The following is a 17431-nucleotide window of genomic DNA, read 5'->3' on the forward strand; positions in this document are numbered from 1 at the left end:
TTCCTAGGAATGCCATGTCAGATTCCTCTTACTGAAACATCATTACTGTCCTTGTCTTTGGCAGTTAAGTGCTGCCACTTAACTTCTGCTACTCTGGGATCTCACTAGCTCCAATGAGATCAGGGAGCTCATCTAAATAGCAGCATCCCCCACGATCATATCTGGCCTACAAAGGAAAGCAGCCACAGAACTTTTTAAGGATGCAGCTGCTCCCCTCACTAATGTATTCCTTGATATCTTAGTGATGGAAGTGTCTTCTGGGCCTTCTTGTGAAACGTAGGTAAGAGTTAGGGATGCAGGACACAGGTATCAACCCCACTCCAACTTTCCTATTTGCCTAAGTCTCTGTATTCCCTGCTCCACATGATGCTGGGTGTTAGGGACTAAACTGTGCCCCCCAGAATTCATTATATTGAAGCCCCAGCTCCCAATGTGATTGTATTTGGAGATAGGTCCTTTAAGGAGGTAATTAAGGTTAAATGAGGTCATTACAGTGGGACTTTGATCCAATATGACTGATGTCTTTATAAGAAGAGGAAGAGACACCAGGGATGTGTACCCAGAGGAAAGGCCAAGTAAGGACACATCAGGAAGGCAGCCATCTGAAAGCTGAGGAGAGAAGCCTCACCAGAAACCAAACCTGCTGGCGCCTTGATCTTAAACTTCCAGCCTGCAGAACTATGAGAAAATAAATTTCTGTTCTTTAAGCCACACAGTCTGTGGGGTTTTGCTGTGGCAACCTTAGCAAACTGATATACCTGGGAACTTCTGCTATCCCAATCTCATTAAACACAGGCCACTACTGAGGCCAAGCTTTAAGCAGTCAACCAAGCAAGCTGTTATAGCCACCGCAGCTGCATTATCTAACACATTAAACCCAGAATCTCTATAAGGTGTGCACATATCAATGAATTTATACCAATTTCAAGTCATATTGTCTTCATTTAAACTCTAATCCCACACTTATTCCCCAAGACTCTGTCACTATATATTAGTAAAATCTTCCTCTTCTTTGTGTGTGTAAGTTATTTCCTCCTGGATCACAGCATGCACCTGTCCTCCTGTAGCATGCTGGGTTGGGTCCCTAGAATGCAACAGGTGGTTGTGACGGGTTTAAACCACCCACAACCCCCTGTGAGGAGAATAAACATCCCCTTTCAAGCCATCTGCCCAGGTGAGGTTATCACAAACATTTCAAGAAAATGAAGGCTGGTATCCTCAGACAGAAGGGCATCCTCAGACATAAGGGCAAACTACATCCATTGGGCAGGAGGCACAGAGTGACAAGGGTAACAAGACTGTCAGTTTCATCTGGGTCCCACCTGCCATCTCTCTCTGAGTTTCAGGGTCCCATCCTTTCTCAATTAATGGCCTAACTTTCAAATAAGAAATCTGGTGATCAGGTGAATTTAACAGACATTATAAGTCCTCAACATATACAATATAATTTTTGTTTGATTTTCATCAATATAACCCTGGAGCTACAAGAAGTATATTATTTTGGGCTGTCATAGGAGCCCTCTGGTTCCCGCACCATGACTTAAAGGTCCTGAGCTTGTCGTTTTCTTTCTGTGAATGCTCCCATGGACTCAGGAGAATACATCCTCCACCAGTTTTTGTAGTCATTGTCACTGCCATAGAGTCAAGTGCAGCAGTTACTTGGCCACTCAAGACACTTGCTTCAATTCGCACTTCATCACAATCAGCCACAGGTGACAGCCTGATTAACTGTGATGCCCCCTCATGCTATGGATCACCAGTGTCCCATTTCCCATTGGCAAGGAGCTCGGCACTGTTCCCAAGCAAAGGACAAGACCAAACCACTTCCAAAATCCCATTTGCCGGTTTATTTCCTGGGACCAATCCCACTACCAATTCTGTATCAGTCAGAGTCCAATCAGGACATAGAAACCACAACTAATTTGAACAGGAAAAGTTCATATAAATAGTTATTAACTGGTATCCAGGGATTAACTACTAATGGGTAAAGCAGATTCTACATATACAGAAATTCCAAACATAGGGAGGATCCCCTACCTCTGTGGCTGAGACAGAGAGACGAAGGAGGATCAAATTTGGAAGAGGCACTTACTTTGCCCCACATCCAAGGCTGAAATCAGACTTCATTGAATTGAGTGTGGTTGTCACCCACCGGATGGCAGAGAAGTTCACTGAGGTGACACAGATCAGAGCCAGCAAGGAAAAAGCTGCCCACTGGGATCCAATGAAACTCATTAGGAATTCCTCATCTAGGGAACTGGCAGAACATGTTGGGAAGTCAGATACAGAGATGTGGCTGGAACTTGCTGGAAAGTTGCTACTGGGATGCCTCAAAGACTATCTGGGAAGCTGGCTGGGGTGCCAGTGGAACTGAGAAGCATCCAAGGGACAACACTGAAATTCACAGGGTTCAGCACAACTGGGTGTCCTACAGGTTAGCTCACATGGCAAGAGCAAAGAGACAGGAGAGCACACACCTCTGCATCTCTTTACTGAGACTCTCCGAGTCATGGGTCTAAGTAGGATCCTGCCCTTTTGAATCCTAGAAGCCCAGCTCAGAGCAGGACACAGTAGTACTCAACAAATGGTTGTTAGCTTAAATTACAAAGCTGTTATACATTATAGTCTATTGTTGCACTAATAGAAATATAATTGGGGGGCAATCTAGGTGTTTTAAAGTTCATAATATTAAATATTTATAATCACTGATAACCTTTCCTCCCTGTAAAAATGAAGTTAGTTGTGAAAATCCCTTTCCAGGCAAGTAGAAAATAATTTTGGTATTGCACCAACTAGTATAAACAGAGAAAAGTCAACCAATGGGACTTGTTCATATGTTGTTTTCTGTATCGTCTTCTTTCGCTAACACATTTAGTCCAGAATCTCTACAAGCTGCAAACATATCAATGAATTTGGCCCAATTTGGTGTTATAGTCTGTTTTTATTTAAAATCGACTCCCATCCTTATTCCCTAAGATTCTGCCATTATATATTAGCAAAATCTTTAAGGAGTTTAAAATGTATCACTGAAGTAAATTAAATTAACTTCTACAAAAATCTTGAGCAATATATTAGAAAAACATTAAAACAGCCATTTATTACCTGACCCCTTGCTTGAGGCATAACTCGAATCTAAAACTCTGGACTTGGAACTCACTTAATTAGTGACTTTTTCTTAGTAACTACCTTCTTAAAAATTGTAATTTTTCACTCAATATCACAGATCCCTTTATTTCATTTTCATCCCTTTATTCCAAATCCAAAAAAAATCGCCAAAATATCAAGTGCTTAAAAGATGAACACATTTTGGTGAAGGTTTTAATTTTTAGCAAGTCAAGTATGTTTTTTAACTATCTACAAAATTAGTAGTGAGATATCAATTATTATCTATCCTAAATCAGCCAAAGCTTTTAAATTTAAATATACAGATCAATCTATAGATTCTTTGGACAGAATGATGTATCTTATGGATATATAGATATATAGAGACATAAAGAAATTGGTACTTCTCTTTATTTATTTCTAGAATATATTTCCTTGTTATACCCAGGATATGAGCAGAGCTATCAAATGAGTAGGAAACATTTATTTATCCATGCATGCCTCATTAAAACAATAAGATTCCTATCTTTTTTAAGCCCGTGCTTCTGGCAGGCCACACAAATGACACAGCATTGCAAGTAAGTTTTTCCATGCTTAAGTAGGAGTGCGTAAGAGTTCAATCAGCCAGTAATTCTTCAACAAGTATTTATATGTGCAGTTCATGTGTACCAAGCACTGTGTTACTGCTGCAAATAAAGATCAGATCAACCAATGAAAGATGTTTTTAAGAATTCTGCTGCTCACCTGAGCTCCTTCTGGGGGTGGGAGACGACAGCCAAATATGGGTGGGACAGGAGAGCCACACTCTTGACAGAAGCGAGCAAAGGGATCTGATGGCCGGGGGGCAAGGCAGTGGGCACACCTACAACAAAACAGGTTCCCGATTGGCCATGTTCTGGTGGGTCCACATTAAGAAGGCTGATAAAAATCTAAAAGCGTTCAAACAGTTTTAAACACAAAACAAAAGCAGACTGCTCTCAATGGCTATGGAACAAGTTCAAGACAGGAGATACTTCTCTAGGTCATTTGGTCATTTTATTGGAATAGTGGCCTTGCAACTGGACCCTCTGGTGCCCTTTCCGCATAGGCCAAGTCCATATAACTTCTTGATCATGGCAAGAAGTTTATCAGCAGCCTTGGCCCCACTTCTTGCTCGGGCTCTGGCTTGTCATGTCACATTGGATTTGATGTGTATGAGGGTAAGCCCTGGGAATTCCAGCAATTTTTACATTATGCTTTTCTGACTTTCTACCATTGAGCCCAGTCTGAGGGACAGGCCTTCTTGCCTGTGCCTCAAACCCATCCTTTCTCTTTGCTCACTTTAGCTTAGAGTCCTCAGGCCCTGCCCCAGCAGCATCTGGCCCCATTTCTTAGGCAGCTGGACCCATCATTTAGCTCCCACTCATCTAAATGGGTTCTGGCTATCTGCCAAAGTGAGAGCATTCTTGGAATTAGGCTGCCCTAATTCCTTTCCTGCTACTGCCATGCCTTTCCAGACAAGTTGGCTCCTGATCCTGTGACCCATTGATCTGAACAGCTCCTCAGCAACTAGAAGGCTTGGATACTGTGCACCGGATTGCCTCGTTGCCCACACTAGTCTCCACGTTGGAGCTGAGCTCATTCCCACACTCTTATCCTATTTAGTCCTTCATTACTGTACCATGGCACCAAGGTTTCACCATCTGTCTGGCATGGGCCCACCCGCCAGAGCAACAACAGTTCCCTCTTTTCTATGCTTAAAGCTCATGAAGTGTAATCTGACTATCTCATTCCACTGATTTGAATTGAGGACATAGAGCTGGGAGTCTCAGAAGGTCAAGGTAACTGGAGCTTTCAGGAAAGAATACCAGAGAAGAGCTGCAGGGAGAGCTTCAGAATTTTGCAGAGGGTCACCCTCAAGTCTTCACCTGGGTACTACTGACGAGTGCATGTGATGGAAGAAACCAGTCAAGGTTAGAAAGTAAACACCAAAGGGTAACAGAGAAAACAGGCTTCAGGATTCACACAGGGCTGCAAAGCTCATGCTTACACCAGCCAAAGTGGAAAAAATTCATATTTACTGAGGTATCAGTTAGAATACTCTATATATACTCTAAATACTCCAATTAGAACATAGGAGTTGTCAGGTATGGTTTTTTTAAAAAGCTAGGCCTAACTATATGCTGCTCAAAAGAAACCAACTTTATATTTGTTTGTTTGTTTATTTATTTATTTAGAGGCGGAGTCTTGCTCTGTCGCCCAGACTGGAGTGCAGTGGCATGATCTGGGCTCACTGCAAGCTCCGCCTCCCAGGTCCATGCCATTCTCCTGCCTCAGCCTCCAGAGTAGCTGGGACTGTCACCACGCCCGGCTAATTTTTTTTTTTTTTGTAGTTTTAGTAGAGATGGGGTTTCACTGTGTTAGCCAGGATGATCTTGATCTCCTGACCTCGTGATCCACCCACCTCAGCCTCCCAAAGTGCTGGGATTACAGGCATGAGCCACCGCGCCCGGCCAGAAACCAACTTTAAATAGAGACATAAATAGATTCAATAAAGGGAGGTACACACACATCAAAAGAAAGCAGGAGTGACAACATTAACATCAGAACAAGTAGGTTTCTGAGCAAAGAATATTAACAGAGTTAAAGAAGTTTATTTCATAATGATAAAAGGGTCAACTTAGCAAGAGGACAAAAGAATCCAAAATGCTTATGTACTTAATAGCAGAGTATCAAAGTACATGAAGAAAAACTGATAGAAATGAAATGCAAGAATAAATAGGCAAATTCATAATTACAGTCATACGTTTCAATACTGCTTTTTCAATAACTGATTACATGATAAACAGAAAATCAGTAAAGATAGAGAAGACTTAAACAATACCATCAACTAATTCAACCTAATTGATATTTATAGTACACTCATTCTGGCAGAATACACATTCTTTTAAAGTGTACATAGAGCATTTACCAATCAAATCATATATCTTTTCTGACCAAAAGTAAATACATTTGACATAAGCACCAGGCCAGGTGTACTGGCTCATACCTATAATCCAAACAATTTGGGAGACTGAGGTGGGAGGATCACTCGAGGCCAGGAGTTCAAGACCAGCCTGGGCAACTTTGTGAGAACCCCACCCCCGCCACAAAAAAATATATAGATACAAGGTTTTTTGTTTTGTTTTGAGACAGAGTCTTGCTCTGTCGCCCAGGCTGGAGTGCAGTGGCATGATCTCGGCTCACTGCAGCCTCCACCTCCTGGCTTCAAGTGATTATTGTGCCTCAGCCTCCCGAGTAGCTGGGATTACAGGCGTGTGCCACCATGCCTAATTTTTTTATGTGTGTGTATATTTTTAGCAGAGACGGGGTTTTGCCACGTTGGCCAGGCTGGTCTCAAAGTGATCCTCCCACCTCAAGTGGCCTCAAGTGATCTCCTTGCCTCAAGTGGCCTCCTGGCCTCAAGTGATCCTCCCACCTCAGCCTCCCAAAGTGCTGGGATTATAGGCATGGGCCACCATGCCCAGCCAAAAAAAAAAAAGAAAAAAAAGTTTTTTAATTAGCTGGGTGTACTGGCACATGCCTATAGTCCCAGCTACTTAGGAGGCTGAGGCAGGAGGATGCCTTGAATCCAGGAGTTTGAGGCTGCTGTAAGCTATGATTGGGCCTCTGCGCTTCGGCCTGGGTGACAGAGTGAGACCCTAAGAAAGAAAGAAGAAAGGATGAAAGGAAGGAAGGAAAGAAGGAAGGGAGAGAGGGTGGGAAGGCAGGAAGGAAGGAAAGAAAGAAGGCAGACAGGCCCAAAAGATACAAGGAAAATCCTCCAGTGTTTGGAAATTTAATAAAACACTTCTAACTAACCCATTGCCCTCCCCACAAAATAACAAGGATAATTAGAAACTGTTTGAACTGAATGAAGATGAAAACACAACATATCAAAATTCAGAGACTGGAAGTAAAAGAGTATTCAGGGGAAATGTATAGTTCTAAATGCCTATGCTAGAAAAGAAGAAAGGCTTCAAATCAGTAACTTCATATTCCCATTAAAGAAACTAAAAAAAGAACAAATGAAACCTAAAATTTACTCCAAAAGAAATATTAATAAATATAAATGTACTTATATCTATTAAACAAATCTAATGTGCAGTTAAAAATCTTCCTGAAAAAAAATCTTCCTGAAGGAAAACTCCAGATCTAATCATTTCACTTGTGAATTTCTACCCAATATGTAAGGAAGAAATAACACCAATTTTACATAAACTTTTTCAGAAGTTGAAGGAGTGAAAACACTTCCTAACTTATTCTATGAATCTAGAATTATACTGATACTAAAACCAGACGAAGATATTAACAAGAAAAGAAAATCCCCCAACATCTCTTATGCAAATGCTGGCAAAAAAAATTCTTTAAAACCTTTTAGCAAATCAAATTCAACATTATATAAAATAGATAATACTTCAGGTAGATATATTTCAGGAATGTAAGGTTGACTTAACATTTGAAACCCAATCATTGTAATTCACCACATGAACAGAAAAAGAAAAACTAAATTATCCTCTCAATAAATAGAAAAAATGCTTTGGACAAAATCCAACATCTATTCCTGATTTTAAAAAAGAAACTCTCAGCAAATTGGAAACAGGTAAAAATTTCGTCAACTTGGCTGGGCGTGGTGGCTCATGCCTATAATCCCACTACTTTGGGAGGCTGAGGGGGGCAGATCACCTGAGGTCAGAAGTTCGAGACTAGCCTGGCCAACATGGTGAAACCCCATCTCTACTTAAAAAAATACAAAAATTAGCCGGGCATAGTGGCACATGCCTCTGTCATCCAGGCTGGAGTGCAGTGCCACAATCTTGGCTCACTGCAACCTCCGCCTCCCGGGTTCAAGCGATTCTCCTGCCTCAGCCTCCCAAGTAGCTGGGATTACAGGCGCCCACCACCATGCACAACTAGTTTTTTGTATTTTTAGTAGAGACGGGGTTTCACCATGTTGTCCAGGCTGGTCTTGAACTCCTGACCTCAGGTGATCCGCCCACCTCAGCCTCCCAAAGTGCTGTGATTACAGGTGTGAGCCACTGCACCCAGCCTCTAATGCATTTTTTTAAAGGCAAAAAGTTTGAAAGGACACTGTACCAAAGAAGATGCATGGATGGAAATAAGCACATGAAAAGAGGCTCAACATCATTAGTCACTAGGGAAACGCAAATAAAAACCACAATGAGATACTGCTACAATCTCATTAGAATGATCAAAATAAAAATAAAAGTTAGTAAGGATACAGAGAATTCTCCTCCACTGCTGGTGAGAATGTAAAATGGAACAATCACTTTGGAAAGCAGATTGGCAGTTTCTTAAAAAATATATACCTATCATATTCCTCTTCAAGGTATTTGCCCCAAGGGAAATGAAAACGTGTATACATAATGACTTTGGGGTTTTAAAAATTATTTTATTGTATCTGTTAATTTTTATCAATTTATTTATTTATTTAGAGACCAGATATGAGACTGGATCACTTTTGTATATACAGTAACTTTTGTACCAATGTTCAGAGCAACTTTATCTGTAATAGCCCAAAATTGGATATAACACAAATTCCCATCAATAAGTGAATGGATAAACAAACTGTGGTATATCCATACAATGGACTGTAGTTCAGCAATAAAAAGAAACAGATGTTTGTTACAAGGAACAACATAGATGAATCTCAAAATAGTTATGCTGAGTGAAAGAAGTCCAGCAGAAAAGAGTACACACTAAGTCACTTCACTGACATATTGAATCACATGCAAGTTAAACTATAGTGACAAGAAACAAACCAATAATTGCCTGTGATGAGGGGGGGTAAAAGGAAGGGGTTACGAAATAGGGTACAATGTAGGAAATTTTTGGCGGGGATGAACTTACTCATTTTCTTGATTGTGACAGTGTCATGGTTACATACATACATACATACATACAGAGTCAAATGAACTCTAAATACATATGCAGTTATTGTATGTCAATTATACTTTTTAACAGGCTGTAAATATTTAATTTAAAAAGTTGGGGCCGGGTGTGGTGGCTCACACCTGTAATCTCAGCACTTTGGGAGACCGAGGCGGGCAGATCACAAGGTCAACAGATCAAGACCATCCTGGCCAACATGGTGAAACCCTGTCTCTACTAAAAATACAAAAATTAGCTGGGCGTGGTGGCGCATGCCTGTAATCTCAGCTACTCGGGAGGCTGAGGCAGGAGAATCGCTTGAACCCAGGAGGCGGAGGTTGCAGTGAGCTGAGACTGCACCACCGCACTCCAGCCGGGGTGACAGAGCAAGACTCCGTCTCAAAAAAAAAAAAAAAAGTTGGAGGTGGGCAAAAATGTCGTATCTTTAAATTCTCTTTGACTATGATGTATCTTTGTAGGATTTAAGACAGAGTAAAGAGAATGTGATACTTACTTGAGAAAGTCTGTTTCCCTTTGAATTCTCATTATCTCCGTGCTTGTCAAACACTTCTGACCGCTTACGTGTGCAAAACCGGGGGACTAAAATTAAGAATATAGGTATATAGACAGAGTCATGTAGTCAAAATAACATGGTAAAGGCTATGGTATAGTAAAATTCCATTAAAAATCATTATGGGTGAATACACATAGACATATAAAGAGGAATAATAGACACTATAGACTCTAAAAGTGGGAAGGGTGGGAAAAGGCGAGGGCTGAAAAATTACCTATTGGGTGCAGTATTCATTATTTGGGTGAAGGGTACCCTAGAAGCCCAAACCTCACCATTATACAATACATGTGACAAACCTGCACCCCCTGAACCTATAAAAATAAAAAAATTATAAAAATAAAAAATCATTATGAGTAATGTAATTATTACTCTAGTATCTAACATTTCTAAATTATTTAAAGTGCTATTCACAATCATATATCTATATTTCATCAAAAATGAGAGTTTACAATAAAAGATACCTGAATTTACCATGAGACAGACCAGATTTTAGGATTTAAAAACTTTAGTATCCCGGCCTGGCCAACATGGCGAAGCCCCATCTCTACTAAAAATACAAAAAAAAATTAGCTGGGTGTGGTGGCGGGTGCCTGTAATCCCAGCTACTCGGGGGGCTGAAGCAGGAGAATCGCTTGAACTCAGGAGGCGGAAGTTGTGGTGAGCCAAGATTGCACCACTGCACTCCAGCCTGGATGACAGTGAGACTGTCTCAAAAAAAAAAAAAAAAAAAAAAAGTAAAAATAAATACATACATAAACTCAACTGGGCACAGTGGCTCATGCCTGCAATCCCAGCACTTTGGGAGGCAGAGGTGAGCAGATCAGCTGAGGTCAGGAGTTTGAGACCAGCCTGACCAACATAGAGAAACCCCGTCTCTACTAAAAATACAAAATTAGCAGGGTGTGGTGGCGCATGCCTATAATCCCAGCTACTCAGGAGGCTGAGGCAGGAGAATCGCTTGAACCCGGGAGGCAGAGGTTGTGGTGAGCCAAGATCATGCCATTGCACTCCAGCCTGGGCAATAGAGTGAAACTCCGTCTCAAATAAATAAGTAAGTAAGTAAATAAATAAATAAACAAACTTTAGTATCTATTTTTCTCAAAAACAGTATCTCTAGGAAACTCAAAGGTCTGAACTTAGGACTTCAGGCTCTATCCTGCAGGCAATAGGGAGCAGTCAGAGGTTTCTCATTGCTTTTGTGCCACATCTAATATGGCCTAGGCTGAGTGTAGTGGCTCACATTTGTAATCCCAATACTTTGGGAGGCTGAGGCAGGAGGATTGCTTGAGGCCAGAAGTTCAAAAATAGCCTGGGCAACATAGTGAATCCCCATCTCTACAAAAAGAAAAACAAATAAATAAAAACATAACATGATCTAGACCAGAAGTCTCAAAGTGGTGGTCTATTAGCCAAATCTGGCCTGCCATTGAGTTTTATTTGGCATTGGCTCCCATAGTGTTTCAAAATTTGAACTAACAGTCAAAACTTTAAATTACGTTATTAAACATAAAGATGTAGGTTTCTGCCTTCTCATGCAAATTCATTGGATGTAGCAACACTGAGCCTTCAGTCCCTGGGTGATTCTGATATGCAACTGGGTTTGGAAACCATGCTTTTCTCCTTTATACTTGATGGTAAGTGTGAGCAGCCATGGAATCATGGGCACACAAGGAGCTGTGGTTACACAGAAAATGTGACTCCAGGTACATTAAACTTGGGACTCAAATAGGAGGAACAGAACAAGGGCTCCTGGGTTGCCCTTAGATGCCAAAAGTCCAAATTGGATTTTATAAACATTGAAAAACCAAAGCACTATAATAGTATAGTAGGCAACTAGTGTAAGAGCATCTTTCTTGTGTTATAGTAGTAAGAATGCACTGATATGCCTTTTATTTTTATTTTTATTTTCATTTTTGAGATGGAGTCTCACTTTGTTGCCAAGGCTAGAGTGCAACGACACAATCTTGGCTCACTGCAACCTCCGCCTCCCCAGTTCAGGAGATTCTTCTGCCTCAGCCTCCCGAGTAGCTGGGACTACAGGTGCGCACCACTATGCCTGGCTAATTTTTGTATTTTTAGTAGAGACGGGGTTTCACCATATTGGCCAGGCTGGTCTCGAACTCCTGACCTCATGATCTGCCTGCCTCAGCCTCCCAGTGTGTTGGGATTACAGGCGTGAGCCACCGCGCCCAGCCAATATGCCTTTTATTAAGGTCATAAGTCACCTCTATCTTGTCAAGGCCAATGTGAATTTCCAATTGTCTGTCTTTATCTAATTAGAACGTTCAGTAACATATGACATAGATGATCTTCTCCTTGAAATTCTTTCATCTCTTGGTTTCCATGGCAACATATTCTTTTGGCTTTCTTTCTACTTTCAGGCTCCTCCTCCCCTGCTCAACCTCTAAGTTGAGGACTTTCTTCATTTTCCTTCTCTTCACTTTCTGTTCAGCCTTGACTAGTGATCTCGTTCAGACCTAAGCTTCAAATACCATCAACATATTGAATATTTCCATATTTCTAAGTACATATGTCCAGCTCTGACCTCTCCCATATGTGAACTTGCACATCCAACAGTCTACTCAACACCTCCACTTGGATGTCTAATGTGCCCTTGGACACCTGCTCGTCTCTCATCTTTTCCAGCTTTGTCAATGGCACCATCATCTCCAGATACTCAGGACAAACCCTGAGAGGCAGACTTGGCTCCTCCCCTTCCCTCTCATCCGTCGGATCCCTCAGCAAAGCCTGCCTCCTATCCTGACCACCTCTACAACCTTGGTCCAAGTCTCCATCATTTCTCACCTGGAACAAAAGCCTCCTAAATAATGTTCTCCCTTTCCTCTTCCATGGTCTAATCTCCATACTGTGGCCAAACAGAAAACTTTTAAATGTAAATGGGACTGTGTCTTGCCTGCCAAACAGATACCATTTACAATAAGAATAGAATTCAAACTTCTTACGGTCAGACTAGTATCTGTGACTCTCAACCATACCTGACCGTTACAATCATTTAGGGGTGGTTTTTTTTTTAACGATGCTCAAACCCCACATCAGACCAATTAAATCAGAATTTCTGACGCTAAACCTTGGGGATTGGTTTGAAGCTCTTCAGGTGATTCTAACGTGCAGCCATGTTTGAGAACCACAGCTCTAGATACTCTGGCCCCAGCCACCTTCTTCCTCATCTCCCACCTTGCTCATCAGGCCTGAGAATGTGCATTTCAAATAAGTTCCCACGTGATGCTGATGCTGCAGGTCTGGGGATCGCCTCTGAGAACCACTGCTCTATCTCATTACCATTTTATCTTCTTCATGACGCTTACCACCATTTTAAATTTTCTGTTTATTTACTTAAAGTTATGTGTCTGCCCCCAAGCCCAATAAAAGGTAAGCTCCATGAATACAGGGACTTTTCTTGTCCAACACAGTATTCCCAGCACTAGAACAGTGCCTGGCACATGGTCAAAAGTGAGGGAAGTGCAGTCTTAAAGTATTTCATGGAGAGCATTAAAAATATAGGAGGTATTTGAGTACCCTAAAGATTGTCCTTAGAAGTTACCTGGGACTGGCGGGTGGGTGGTCTAGAACCTGATCCTCCACCATAAGCTGGGATTTCCAATGGACTCTCTGAAAAGCGAAGATCTTTCAAAGTTTTAGGGTCAGTTCTTTCACCTACCTGGACGTCTACAATGATATTAAAAACATTATTCTTTGAGCATCTGTAATTAGACATAATCATACAAAGATATCTTCACAGTGGGAGACCTTTTAATAAAGAACCACTGTCACCACATTGCTTCCCTAGAAGTAACAATTATATAAAGAGCTCCCGCCACACACTCAATGCATTAGAAGTGAGAAAGAAAAAACAAGCCCAGACTGAGAAGATCATCTTCCCCGCTGCATTCTACAATATTCCACATCAGGCTGGGAAAACAGACAGATCAATCCAGTTGCAAAGTTAGCAGGAAATATTATATCTCCCAAGAACACACTGCAGCTGTAAAATGTCGTTAGCAGCCCCCTCTTTGCATGCCTTGTCTTTCTTACTCACTGAGAAATCCTGTTCTCTTAAATCACAGATTATCAGAAACTTTGCTGTTTGAAATTCTCAGTAAGAACAAAACATTCAACTCTTGCCTGGGGAATCTAGGCCACTTTGACACAGAGAAGCAGCTTCAATGTCCAACCCTGGTGCAGAGATAATCATTTCTGAACACAGTATTCCCCATGTATCTTTGTAGTTTCTAAGGCAACAGAACCCTGGGTCCCCTTCCCAGTCCATACCTGATGCTGATCCCTTCACACCCAGACCAGCTTCGCTTTGAGACTATCAAAACTCTGCTTTCATTTATATTTCACCCAAACTCCACCCTTCCCCCAAACCCTACAACTCCAGCATTTCCTCTGTTTGGTTAGATGCCCCCATGGCTCCCGGCGGTGGGTCAAGAAATCTAACTTGGTTGGACTGCTTGATCCTCCTTCCTGATCTTAAGCTGTTAGCAAGGACGTCATTAAAATTCAAAGTACAGCATACTTTCCTGCCCCAGTGTTTCTTATTCCGACACTTCTCCAGACAAGAAAACATGCAACGAACATGCCATGAACCTCTTCGGTGGGTTCAGAATACAGAACCTTGTCTTTGTTCTGTCACATCATACCTGGAAACTTTCTAAGGTTAACATTCCAGCTGCGTTGATTTTCAGAGTTCTTATATTTCTTCTTTAGTTTTGATCCAACAAATTCATTTTTAAATTCCTAGGAATGAAGAGATTGCATATCAATCACTTGGTTATTCCCATGTGAGAATTAAAGCTGCATGATAGAGAAAGTGTCATGGTGTGCATTTCTTATTTGAAAGAGTTTACGGTCATTTGTACAAAGTGACCCGTTTCACTTTATTCTGGAAACATGCAGCTTTGTATCTGGACTGGGCTGCTCAGCTGGCAGCACATCTGGATGTAGGCCTCACCAGGTGAAGCGGCCAAGGCAGGAGGCAGGGAGCAGCACATGCAGGCAGGATGTTACAACCGTGGGAGTCTGGGTAACAACAGAGGGACCACCAAGTCCAGAGGGCAAAGGCAGGGTAGGGTCAGACCAAAATCAGACTTCTGCACACCACCTGCCCACACACAGTCCTTAAACACTCTTCTCTCTGGACTTTCTCCATGGACTTGGTCCCTCACACCTGATTCAAGCCTAAGCACTTGCTGATATATGTGGGCTTAGCCCCCGAAGGCGGCCCCTGCCCAGTGTAGATCCTTGCCTTGATCACACTTGAGTCCCACCCATGCCTGCATCTACCAACCTCCTCTCTAGCATCAGGTTCATGGTCAAGCTTAAGTGAAACCCCTATAAACTTCCTCTGTCAATCCCAACAACATCCCTGTGACCAAGACCTCTGGGTTGGCCGCCTTACTGTAGGCTAGCCCATCCTCTGGCCTAACTCCTTGAATCTTTCTTATCGATGCTCACACCCAGTGCCTGAAGCGTCACACATCCTTCTCAGATGGATCTAATTGACTCTTCACAGTGGGGAGGCTTTGCAGATATTTGGGAACAAAGATTTCAACATAAAAGAATTCTATGCCCACTGAGGACTTCTACTTAATGCATCTATTCAGCAAATACACACTCACCACCCTCTCCTGCCTGCTCCTGTGCAAGGCAATGAGTATGGCAACCATGCCACCTTGGAGCTTATAATGCATAGGCAAGATAAACAAGGAACAAAGTAATCACATGCTCAAAGCAGTTTATAAAAGAAGGCCTGGGTGCCAGGATAGCAGTGATAGGGCATAGCAAACACAGTCCAGTTTGGTTGGAGTATATGCAGGGGGTTCACAGACCAGGAAAAGCTGACCAAGGGCAGAAACTAATGACTTGGATGGAAGGCTAAAGGTTTCTGGTTTTTTCAGTAGGTAAGAGAGAGCCACTGAAGACACTGGAGCATGGACCCCAATGCTCAGCAGGAACTCTCATCTTCAGGGTGGATAGGAGACTAACAAAAGGCTGAGAAATCAGTAAAGATGCTTTGCAATGGTTGATAATGACTTCAGTTATAAGGACCTGACTGTGAGCAGAGGTAAGGTAATAAAAGGCAAGATCTGCTCACTGAGAAAGAAGGAACCAAAATACAGTGACAATCTGAATGGATTATAGTTTCATTACTTGCCTGCCTTGAAGAATCTTTGAGAACATTTTCAACATTGTCTTCAGGAGAGACTATATTTGGTGGTTCATAGTCTACGTGAAACACCTTTGTCACAATGCCACTCTGTCTGCAGTCTCTGAAAATTATTATTAAGAAAGAAAAAGTCTGTGTTACACAAAGATTTTTTAAAAAGTGGCTAACAAGATGATTTTATTAAAGTGCCTTAGTCTAGCTACCAAATTTATTGTATTTCAAATTGAAGAAATCAAATGTAATTTCTATAGTCTTTCCTGACCTCCTTCCTTTTGGGCTATTTACTGCTATGTAACAAACCACCCCAAAGGTAGTGCCTTAAAACATGAATCTGTGGATTCACGGTCCCCACTGGGTAGGTCTCATTTGAGCTCTTCCATGTGGCTGCCATCAAACATCAGCAAGGGCTGGAGTCAACTGAAGGCTCAACTGGGCTGGATGTTCAAAATGACTTCTCTCAAATATGCAAAGCCTGGGCTGGGGTAACTGGAACAGCTAGGGGCTCGCCACTCATCACTCTCACTCAATCTCCATCCCTCTGTCCCTCCCTCTCTCTCTCATGTGGTTAGCTTGGGCTTCCTCACAGTATGGAAGCCTCAGGTAGTCAGACTTCCTCCATAGTACCTGACTACCCCAACCCCCTGCCAGTGTTTTTGTCCCAAGAAACCAAAGCAGAAACTACAATACTTCTTGTGATCTCAGAAGTCCTTGGCATCATTTCTGAAACATTCTATTGGTCAAAAGCAAGTCACAACACCAGCAGAAAGGTTACAAAAGGGCATAAATTCTGGGAGGCATAGTTCATTGGGGGCCATTTTTGAAGACTATCTACCACATTCATCATAAAGATATCAGACCATAAGGCTCAAACTATTCTAAAACAAAAAATGTGTTGCCTAGGTCATTCCACATGAATCAAGAGCATTTTCCCTGTCTCAGCTGTAGACAGTGTAATATATGCTGCTCTGGTAGATTCTGTAACTCAAATACTATCATGTTTTCCACTCATTCATAATATTTCACAATTCATCTTGTTCTCTGATGCAGTAAGAGCTTCATAAGAAGACAATGTAGCAGTGCCCATGACTAAAAACTAGTGGTGATGTTATTTCAGTACCAGTAGCTCACCTATACTCTATCTTTTAACAGCTTTATTGAGGTATAATTTACATGACATAAAATTCATCTATTTTAAGTATCTGGTTCAACGGAATTCAGTCAATGTAATGTACACAATTTTGTGAGTATCACCACAGTGGAAATATTTAGGACATTTCCATCACCCAAAAGAATTCCCTTGTGCCTGTGTGCAGTCACTCCTATCCAACCTCCTAGGCAACCACTGATCTGTTTCCTATCTCTATAGTTTTGTCTTTTCTAGAAATTTAACATAAATGTAATTATACATATGTGGTCATCTTACGTGTCTGTATTTTTTATTTATTTCTTTTTTTTGGAGACTCATCTACGTTGTTGTAACTTGTTCATTGTTATTGTTGAGTAGTATTCCATTTTATGGATATACCACAATTTTTATGTCCATTCCCCAGCTGATGGTCATTTGGATTATTTCTGGGTTTGGGCTATTATGTATAATGCTGCTATGAACATTCATGTATAAGTCTTTATGTGGACACGTTTTCATTTCTCTTCAA

The 17431-nt window shown here is 41.6% G+C and overlaps 1 protein-coding gene across 9 annotated transcripts in view; it reads right to left on the bottom strand.

Moving 5' to 3' along the window:
* Positions 1-17431, bottom strand: part of DZANK1 (double zinc ribbon and ankyrin repeat domains 1) — an 84011-nt gene that overhangs the window by 56320 nt on the left and 10260 nt on the right. For 6 of the 9 annotated variants that reach the window (XM_034947689.3, XM_063601109.1, XM_063601111.1 and 3 more), the window contains 5 exons: positions 15765-15879; positions 14251-14347; positions 13149-13273; positions 9527-9612; positions 3847-3964 (listed from right to left, as the gene is read on the bottom strand). In XM_034947689.3, the coding sequence (XP_034803580.2) occupies positions 3847-3964; positions 9527-9612; positions 13149-13273; positions 14251-14347; positions 15765-15879 (541 nt within the window). The remainder of the gene's footprint in view (positions 1-3846; positions 3965-9526; positions 9613-13148; positions 13274-14250; positions 14348-15764; positions 15880-17431) is intronic. The other 3 variants (XM_055104895.2, XM_055104894.1, XM_034947687.3) reach the window with 1 other exon arrangement.

Source organism: Pan paniscus, chromosome 21 (assembly GCF_029289425.2).
Source record: "Pan paniscus chromosome 21, NHGRI_mPanPan1-v2.0_pri, whole genome shotgun sequence".
Classification (NCBI taxonomy): domain Eukaryota; kingdom Metazoa; phylum Chordata; class Mammalia; order Primates; family Hominidae; genus Pan; species Pan paniscus.